This window comes from Ursus maritimus, unplaced genomic scaffold (assembly GCF_017311325.1).
Source record: "Ursus maritimus isolate PB19 unplaced genomic scaffold, ASM1731132v1 scaffold_12, whole genome shotgun sequence".
NCBI classification, from domain to species: domain Eukaryota; kingdom Metazoa; phylum Chordata; class Mammalia; order Carnivora; family Ursidae; genus Ursus; species Ursus maritimus.
This window is the reverse complement of record NW_024423564.1, coordinates 27,445,513-27,456,060: the sequence shown is the minus strand read 5'-3', so window position 1 is coordinate 27,456,060 and position 10,548 is coordinate 27,445,513. Positions and strand designations below refer to the sequence as shown.

At 39.3% G+C, this 10,548-nt stretch overlaps 1 protein-coding gene across 4 annotated transcripts in view; it reads left to right on the top strand.

Annotated features, from left to right (window-relative positions):
- Positions 1 to 312: 312 nt before the first annotated feature.
- The window catches only part of MTF2 (metal response element binding transcription factor 2), a 59,188-nt gene continuing 48,952 nt past the window's right edge, over positions 313 to 10,548 (top strand). For 2 of the 4 annotated variants that reach the window (XM_040627029.1, XM_008697699.2), the window contains exon 1: positions 316 to 609. Coding sequence is in view for 1 of the 4 variants with exons in the window: in XM_008697699.2 (XP_008695921.1) it covers positions 605 to 609 (5 nt within the window). In the remaining 3 variants the exon portion in view is untranslated. Of the gene's footprint in view, positions 610 to 10,548 lie in introns of all 4 variants that reach the window. The other 2 variants (XR_570252.2, XM_040627030.1) reach the window with 2 other exon arrangements.

The following is a 10,548-nucleotide window of genomic DNA, read 5'->3' as shown; positions in this document are numbered from 1 at the left end:
AACGTGCTTTACGTAAGGTAATGAAAGGAAATCGGCAAGACAAGATGTAGAGAGCACTGTCGCATTTTTCCGGGAAACAAAATATGCACAGAGCACACTGGACACGACGCTTTCCTTTATAAGAGAAACAGCAGTATCACAGCCCACGGCCAGGAGCGCAGCGATCACTATTGTGTTAGCGCCGGCGGCGGAAGGACTTAGCCCCACCGCTACGTTAAAGAGTCCTTCTTTGTTCAGCTTCGGCCAGGGACGCAGAGCGCGGTGTTCTTCCGCGCTCGCTGCACAGTCCCCGCCCCCTCGCAGCCCTGGAGAGCTGCCATTCGGCACCGGAGTCGCTCCGCGCTCCCAGAATGCACCGGCAGTCCGCGGGAAACCAAAATGGCGAAGGGCTATAGCGAAGTGGGCTGTGTTTGAGGCCGGTGTAAGAAGGCGCACTCTATTCTCAACCCTCGTCCCCAGGACCTCGGTTTGTGCGCGTGCATGTGCGGGGTGCCCGGTGGGGCGGGTGCCCAGTAAGTGCTTGGACTCGCAGGGGAAGCGCCCAAGGGGACGTGATTGGTTGTTTTTTCCTGTATGAAGCGGTTGGCACCACTGAAGTGACCGAATGAGGTGAGAGACCTTGGCCTGGGAACCAGGCTCTTCCGGAGGAGGCGGGGGGGTGGGGAGAAGGAAGAAAGGAAGCAAGTATAAAAGGGAAAGATGGAGGATCGAAGTGGGGGTGGGATCTCCAGTGTGTGTATGTGGGTCCCTTGCATTCATGCATATGTTGAAAAGAATGGCTAGAATGGAGTAGTCATTCAGGTGTTGGAGAAAATAGGGAGCGAGCAAGGCATTGAGGAAGTCGGTTGGAGGACCAAGATGAAACGTTGAGACGGGGAAGCTGTTTTTGGAGGGGCAGGAAGGAACCTGGGGGCGGGAGACGGTTGGAGGGGCAGGATGAACCTGGTGATGAGGGGGTGGGGAAGGGAGGGGAGGAGCCGTTAGGAAATGCGGACTGAGGGAGACGTGGGGAGCTGAATGAAGGGGCTGCCTGGGACCTTAGGGGGCGCAAAGGGAAGTAGCATGGAACCAGAGGGTGGTGGAATTGTGTGGAATTGTATGGAATTGGGGTCAGGGGCTAGAGTAGAAGGGCAGGATGGAGTACGAGGATAAGGGAAACACTAAGTGGAGCCAGGAAGCAAACCCTGAAGGATTTAAACGGGAGACGGGAGAGAGAAGGTGTGAGATGGGAGAGAGACACCTTATATTTGGAGCACACAATGAGTCTAACTCATCTCTCCTCGGATGTAGATATGTATTATTCATTTTTACAACTGAGGTAATTACCGTTCAAGGGATTTTAACTAATTTGCCAAGATTTCTTAACATATTTTGGTAGTGCCAGAACTCTTAACTCTGTGTTTTACAATCTGGTGTCTTTGGTTGCTAGAATTTTTCTTTGGAAGCAACTAGAGGAAACAGATGGATTTATCGGGGTGATTTGACGAACAGAGAGGGTTCATGAACAATGGAAAAAGGGATATGGAATGTTATTCTGTTCTTTAGAACATTTAACTCTGGTTAAAGTTAGAACCATTTACAAATAAAAATATGCAGACCTAGGTAGGCCTGTGTATAACGTCAGAAAGCACCATGTGAGGTCAGTACAGAACTAGAAATATGTAAATAGTGCCTGATTTAATTTGACTCCAGATGCTCCGGTAGTAGTAACTTTCTCCTTCAACACTGATTCCATGTGACCCTTCTGTATACTTTGCCTACACGCTGGTTTCAATTTCCATGTTTTCATTCTGTCTTGCGAATTCCTTTTTTGTTTTGTTTTGGGCAGTAGACTGCAAAGACTGAATCTGAAAGTATTTTATGAGGGTAAAGTAAAATGTACTTGCGCTCTTAAGTGACCTTTTCAAAGGTTTGAAAATGCTTTACATGGAGCCATTTTGACTAACAGCTTTAGGTGCCCAGGAGTTTTGGCAAGGAAAGAGTTGATTTTAAATTTCTTAACATAGAGCATTCCATTCTTGGTATTTACAGTGTTATTCACACTCCAGCCATTTGCAGTGATAGCTTGAGATGGAACACAAGGTGAAATTCTTTTTGTTTTTTTAGGTTCCTAAATATAAAAACATACTCAAATTCACATTTTAAGTTTGCTCACCTTCAGTTTTTTTTAAAGTGCTAAAAATATTCTAAAATATTTGAATTAAGAGTGCACCTGTTTCCTGATGCTGCATATTCATGTTAATGGCATTAACGGAAATCTGTACCTAATCAGGATGAAAGGCACACACAATTTTAGAACTAGAAGTATAGAAATCATCTGGTTAAACTTTTTTTCTTGATGAAACAATATATTTAATGATCTTTTTAATTATGCTAGTTGCTTCTAAGCTCAGTTTGGAAAGGGATTTTATTCTGTGTATTTTGCTATGGGTCATAAATTCTTTGATGTCATTGATTTATAAATATACCTTTCATTAGATCCTTGACTGGAAGGGTAATTTGTTTTATTCTTATTTCAGTATGATTTTTATATCTGACTTTAGGAAACTGGTGATATAGTAATAATCTATTTTAACAGACAGGGAAATTTGCCCCTTAGGAGTTGTCATGGCCAACATCTGTAGCTGGGTGGTTCTGAAAGTGAAATTTAACTGCTGTTTCAGTTAGTCTGAACTTCCATGAATGATATTCTTTGGTTGATATTTTTATGCTTTGTTTTTCTTGTTTTTCAGGATTTGTTTATTGCAGTAAAATGCAGTATAACAACCCTAAATTAGAATGTAGAAGTTTCTCTGTGGATATTTTTATGTATTGGTGTAGTGCTGTTCAATAGAACTTTCTGCACTGATGGCAGTGATCTGTATCTGTTCTATCCAGTATGGTAGCTATTAGCCACATGTGGATGTTGAACACTAGACATGTAGCTGGTGTGACTGAGAGCTGGATTTATAATTTAATTCAATTCATTAAAACTAAGTTTTAAGTGGCCATATGTAGCTGGTGGCCACTGTGTTAGCATAGCATTAGGGGTTATTGCATCCATTTATTAGGAATTGTCACATCTGATAACCATGGAAACCACAGGAACCCAAGGGTAAGGAACTATCTTGGAACTAAGGATTGAAATTCTCTTTGTACATTTTTAAGATGAAGTATTCTTCATTTTGCCTCACACCGAGTCTGTCATATCTCTGCAAAAGAATGAAGAAGGTAGCAACTTCTCTGATCTTTTATTATTATTATTTTAAAGATTTTATTTAATTATTTGCATGCGAGCCGAGGGGGAGAGATGCCTGAGGAGGAGAGGGAGAAGCAGACTCCCCACTGAGCCTGGAGCCCAACTCAGGGCTCCCTATCTGGACTGTCATCATGACCTGAGCCAAGTCAGAGGCTTAACCAACTGAGCCACTCAGGTTCCCCTTCTCTGATCTTTTAATATATGATTCTTTTTCCTTTGTCAAATGACAACAAAGATGGATGTTAAGAAAGTTAGTTTACTCTGTTATTTTTTTTTAAATTACTTGTTTTTTTAAATAATCAGTTAAAAAATCTTTTTATTAAAGGAAATTTAGAAACATATACAAAGTGAACAGAATATTATAATAAACTTTTTTGTATCCGTGCTTGTTTCATCTATATCTCTATGCACTCCCCACGCCTCTCCGTTGTTTTATTATTTTAAAAAGCTTTTCTAGGTAAAATTTACATATATTAACTATATACTTTTAAAATAACTTCATTGAGATGATGCATACATCATATTTATATTTATATAACTCACATGTTTGTGCCCTTTTAAGGTGCAGTTTTTTTTTTTTTTTTAAAGATTTTATTTATTTGACAGAGATAGAGACAGCCAGTGAGAGAGGGAACACAAGCAGGGGGAGTGAGAGAGGAAGAAGCAGGCTCCTAGCGGAGGAGCCTGATGTGGGGCTCGATCCCAGAACGCTGGGATCACGCCCTGAGCCGAAGGCAGATGCTTAACCGCTGTGCCACCCAGGCGCCCCTTAAGGTGCAGTTTTAGTATATTCACAAAGTTGTGCAGCCATCACCATTACCTAATTTCAGAACATTTTCATCAGCCCAAAATGAAAATCTGTAACCATTAGCAGTCACTTTCCATTATTCCCTCCCACTACCCCTGGCAACCACTAATTAACCTTCTGTGTTTATATTTTGCCTGTCCTGGACATTCACATTAATAGAACCATATAATATATGGCCTTTTGTGTCTGGCTTCTTTCAGTTAGCATAATGTTTTCAGATATTCCATGTTATAGCATGTATCATTTTTATGGCCAAAATATGTTTCATTGTATGGATATATATTTCATTTTGTTAATCCATTCATCAGTTGATGGGCATTTGGTTGTTTCTGCTTTTGCTGTTAATAGTTTTTTATTTGCAGTGAATGTTTATTTACAGGATTTGTGTGGACATGTGGTTCATTTCTCTTGGATACATATCTAGGAGTGGAATTGCCAGGTCAGGTGACATCTCTATGTTTAACATTTCGAGAAACTGTCAAACTGTTTTCCAAAGAGCCTGCACCTTTTTACAGTCTCACCAGCAACTGTGAGGGTTCCACTTTCTCTACATCCTTACCAATACTTGTCCATCTTTTTGGTTATAAGCATCCTAGTGGGTGTGCTCTGGTATATCATTGTGGTTTTGATTTGCATTATCCTGATGACTAATGATGTTGAGCATCTCTTCCATGTAGTTATTGGCCTTTTGTATACCCTCTTTGGAGAACTGTCTATTCAGGTACTTTGCCTATTTAAAAAAATTGGATTGTTTATGTTTTCGCTGTTGAGTTGTAAGCATTCTTTATGAGGTTTGGATATAGGTCCCTTATCAGATGTGTGGTTTGCAATTATTGACTCCTGTTCTTTGGGTTGTTTTTTCACTTGATGATGTCCTTTGAAGCACAAAAGTCTTTGATTTTGATAAAGTCTATCCTTTTTCTTGTTTTGCTTGTGCTTTTTTTTTTTTTTTAAAGGATTTTATTTATTTATTTGACAGCATAAGCAGGGGGAGCAGCTGGCAGAGGGAGAGGGAGAAGCAGGCTCCCCGCTGAGCAGGATGCCCACGAGGGGCTTGTGCTTTTGATGTCATATCTAAGAAAATGTTGCCTAACACAGGGCGACACAGATTTACTCCTATTTTTTTTTCTAAGAATTATAGACATTTAGTATGTGACCCATTTTGAGTTAATTTTTGTATGTGGTGTGAGGTAGGTGTCCAGCTTCATTTTTTTAGGAGTGAATACCAACAGCCCTGAACCATTTGTTAAAAAGACTCTTCTTCCCTATTGAACTGTTTTGACAGTCTTTTCAAAGATCAGCTGAACATAAATGTAAGAATTTGTTTCTAAATTCTCAACTTTATTCCATTTGTGTGTCCTTATGCCTGCACAATAATGTCTTGATTATTATTCCTTTGTATTATTAACTTTTGAAATGGGGAAGTATGAGTCCTTTGGTTTTCTTATTGGATATTCTGGGTTTCTTGTTCTTCTATATGAATTTTAGGAGCAGTCTGTTAATTTTTGCAAAAAAGGCGCAGCTGGGATTTTGATAGATATTGTAATGAATCTGTAGATTGACTTGGGAAATACTGCCATCTTAAAAATATTAACATCCAGAAACGTGGGATATCTTCTTTTCAGTTATGTAGGTTTTATTTAGTTGCCTTCTCTTTGTTATGTAGTTTTCATTGTACACGCCTTACATTTTTTTGTTGTTGTTAAATTTATTCCTAAGTATTTTGTTCTTTTTTTGGTGGTATTGCAAATGAAATTTTTTCACTTTATTTCATTTTCAGATTATTCATTGGTAGCATATAGAAATGTATTTGACTGTTGTATATTAATCTTGTATTCTGCAACTTTGCGATCTGGTTTATTCTAGTAGGGTTTGTGTGTGTGTGTGTGTGTGTGTGTGTGTGTATCCTGAATCATTTTTTCAGTTTTGTAGCACAGTTTCCTCACAGTGTCAATTTTGTGTCATCTTGAGTATTGGTGACAGTATTTCTTAAGCTAATCTCTATGAGAATTGTATAGGGGCGCCTGGGTGGCTCAGTCGTTAAGCGCCTGCCTTCAGCTCAGGGCGTGATCCTGGAGTCCTGGGATCGAGCCCCACATCAGGCTCCTCTGCTGGGAGCCTGCTTCTTCCTCTCCCACTCCCCCTGCTTGTGTTCCCTCTCTCGCTGAGCTGTCTGTGTCAAATAAATACATAAAATCTTAAAAAAAAATAAAGTAATTATATAAAAATTGGTGCTAGGCTCTGTTGCAGATTTATTGTTAATTATAGCAGGTCTACTCTTGATTCTCACTTTGGGAAACCAGTTGAACATGTCTGGTTTACTGTGTACCCCACCTTCTCTCACAACCATTTCGTTTCTGTAGGGATACAAGATGCCTCAGTATTTTCTTTAATATTTCGTTCCCATTGGCTGTGAACACCAGTTCTCTATGTTTTGATGCTGGTGCTCTTAGTGTATTCATATGCATTGGCAATGAGGAGTACTTTGCTTATGCTGCTTGGCTAGTTGGTGGATTATAAGATATCACCAGTTATAACACAGACCTACATTTCAAAGAGTTAAAATGTGAAAATTGTCCTTTAGTTAATGACTTCTCTAGGCAGTAGGACCAACCAATTGGAACTTTTTAGGCAAAGGAGTCATTAAAACAGGTTTTCCATACTGCATATTGAAAGTGCATTAATTAAAGGGTGGGTTGGTAGCAGGAAGATCAGTTAGGGAAGTATATGGTAATAATGCAGGCAAGAGCTGAGCTGATAATGACCTGAAATAAGGCAGTGGTTGTAGGATTTTTGAGAGGTAATCTTTAAGGAATAATTAGGACGTGGTGAATATTTGGAGGGTCAGGGAAGAGGGAAGAATCAAATAACACTTCTAGATTAAGAACTTGTGAGACAGTAATGACATTAACTTAGTAGTGGCATTAACTGGAAAAAGGGGAGGAATTTGAAGAAAATGTCAGTTTTGTTAGGGTTCTGGGAGAATCCAGGTTTGAGATATCTAGTGCGCAGTTGGCAGTAAGGGTGTGAAGCTTGTAAGACAGGATGGGGCTGGAGATGTAGACATTGATAACAGATAAAAATTAAGTGAAGCAGGGCACCTGGTTGGCGCAGTCGGTTGAATGTCTGTCTTAGGCTCAGGTGATGATCCCAGGGTCTGGGATTGAGTCGCGTGTTGGCCACCTGCTCAGCGGGGAGTCTACTTTTCCTTCTCCCCTGCTCATGCTCTATCTCACTCTCACACAAAAAAATAAAACCTTTTTAAAAAAATTAAGGGAAGCATTAGAAGAACATGACTATTTAAGACAAGCAGAATGTGTGGGGCAAAAGAAGGGAACCCTAGACAATTCCCAATATTAAAGTGTTGGCAGAGGAGGAAGAATCAGTATGGAAACATCAGAAAGGTGGGAGAAGAGTCACTTACTATAGGTGTTAGGTATTTCAGAAACCAAAGAAAGTGAATTTCAAGAAAAAGGTCATGACTATCAGTTATTACACAAAGATGAGGTATGGTGAGAACTGAAATTAGAACATTGTCTAGTATTTGGTGATTTGGAGGTCTTTGATAACAATTGTTAACAGTAATCAGGACAGTCAATTTGTTTTTTTTTTTTTTTTTAAAGATTTTTTATTTATTTATTTGACAGAGATAGAGACAGCCAGCGAGAGAGGGAACACAAGCAGGGGGAGTGGGAGAGGAAGAAGCAGGCTCACAGCAGAGGAGCCTGATGTGGGGCTCGATCCCATAACGCTGAGATCACGCCCTGAGCCGAAGGCAGACGCTTAACCGCTGTGCCACCCAGGCGCCCCAGGACAGTCAATTTGTAATGGATTAAGTGGAATGTACTTTTTTAAGTTTATTGGTGAAGGAATGAGAAAAATGAAGAAATAATTTGTAAGGACTGTTTTTGTTTTGATTTGATTTTGGTTATGGCAGGTTTGCATCAAGAAAAGTTAAGATTTAAAATAAATAAAGGAGGTAATTGATAAAGTGAGATTACTTTCTAATATTGGAGAGAAGAGGCGTGTCCTCTTTACAGAAGTGAATTAGGTACATGCTTTTGTGGATAGGTTTAGGGGAAGGATGAGTGGGGAGAAAGTTGAGGAATTTCATGTTTGTAGCTTTTGTTTTCTTTGAAATAAGACCCTCCCTTTTGTGTGAAGAAGTTGAATGACCCAACAGACCTTCTACCACCTTCCTCTTTCTGAAGGTTTGTAAGTAACAAAAATGATTTTTTTTAAAAGAACTTTTTCTTGTGCATTAATAACTTTGCATGTATGTCTCAGGATAGCACCTAAGCTTTTTGAAAAATATGTGTTGACTTTCTTCTGATTTCAGGTTCCCAGAGGTCAGGAGACTAGATCTTAATCATTTTGAACTTTCAACTTTCTGAGGAGTGGCTGGCACATGTACCACTTTACTATTCCTAGGAGAGGTGTTTGTGTTTTTGTTTTTTAGAATTAGTTTTCTAATACTAAGATGCCCTAAACATACAAGAACAAAATAAACCAATTTTCACTGAGTAGAGAGTGTGTCATTTCCTCCTGTCCTCAACATTAATTTAATCTTTCATGAGTGCTTGAACCCCTCTGTTGACTATCTGAGGACTTTTTGATAGCAATTCACAAATTCTCCATTAGGTAGATAGCATTTTATGCAACTCTGGTTAAGAGCACTTACCTACAGGAAAACAGCAAAACTAAAGGGCAACGTTCGGAATGGGACAAGATATTTGCAAATGAAATATCTAATGAAGGGTTAGTATCCAAAATATATAAAGAACTTATTGAGCTCAATACCAAAAAAACAAATAATCCAGTTGAGAAATGGGCAGAGGACATGAATAGACATTTTTCCAAAGAAGGAATACAGATGGCAAACAGACACATGAAAAGATGTTCAACATCACTCATCATCCGGAAATACAAATCAAAACTACAATGAAATAGCACCTCATACCTGTCAGAATGACTAAAATTAACAGTCCAGAAAACAGCAGATGTTGGCAAGGATGCAGAGAGATGGGAACCCTCTTACACTGCTGGTGGGAATGCAAACTGATGCAGCAACTCTGGAAAACAGTATGAAGGTTCCTCAAAAAGCTAAAAATAGAACTACGTGAAGATCCAGCATTTGCACCACTGGGTATTTACCCAAAGGATACAAAAACACTGATTCAAAGGGACACATGCACTCTGATGTTTATAGCAGCATCAACAAGAGCCAGATTATGGAAAGAGCCCAAATGTCCATCAACTGATGAATGGATAAAGAGGTGGTATACACACACACACACACACACACACACACACACACACACGATGGAATATTACTCAGCCATAGGAAAGAATGAAATCCTGCCATTTGCAATGATGTGAATGGAGCTAGAGTGTATTATGCTAAGCAAAATAAGTCCGTCAGTGAAAGACAAATACCACATGATTTCACTCATATGAGGAATTTAGGAAACAAAACAGGTGAACATAGAAAAAAAATGAGAGAGGCATACCATAAAACAGACTCTTAGCTATAGAGAACAAACTGAGGGTTGCTGGAGGGGGGAGAGGTGGGGGGCACTTGCTGTGATGAGCACTAGGTGTTAATGTAAGTGATGAATCACTAAATTCTAGAAACTAATATACTGTTCTGTTAACTAACTAAAATTTAAATAAAAACTTGAAACAAAACAAGAAAAAGCACTTACCTATTACTGAAAATAGATTTATATTAAATTTCAAAACATTCTCATAATATAGTTTTGGATCCTAACAACATTACCTCGTAAGCATAAGTTAACATCAACAAATATCTCTTGGTTGCCCCTCTTGAAGAAAATACTTGGTACTATATGCTATGGAGAATTCATTTTCTTATTTGTTCAACAAATATTATTGAGGACTTCCTATGTGGGACATTGTCTTAGGTGTTAGAAATACATTGTTGAACAACATAGGCATTTATACTGCCTTTGTGGAGTATGAAGTATTTTGAAGGAGTCACACACCCACACACAAAACAAGTAAACACACAACATCATAAATGTAGTGTTTTTTCCTGAAACTGTTTAACCTGACTTTATTATTATTTTTTAATTTATTTATTCAACAGAGATAGAGACAGCCAGCGAGAGAGGGAACACAAGCAGGGGGAGTGGGAGAGGAAGAAGCAGGCTCATAGCAGAGGAGCCTGATGTGGGGCTCGATCCCATAACGCCGGGATCACGCTCTGAGCCGAAGGCAGACGCTTAACCGCTGGGCCACCCAGGCGCCCCTAACCTGACTTTAATCATGAGGAAACAATAGGACAAATCCACAATGTATAGCATGTTACCGTTCAGCTTAGAAGTCAGAAGATAGTTGGCTTCAAAAAATACCCTGTTAAAATGAAACAAGGATGCAGTTGAGATTAAAGGAAAGGGAAGAGACATGACAAAATACAATGTGTGAATTTTGACTTGATCCTAGATTTTGAAAAAGCTTTAAAGAATATTTTTGTGTCAGT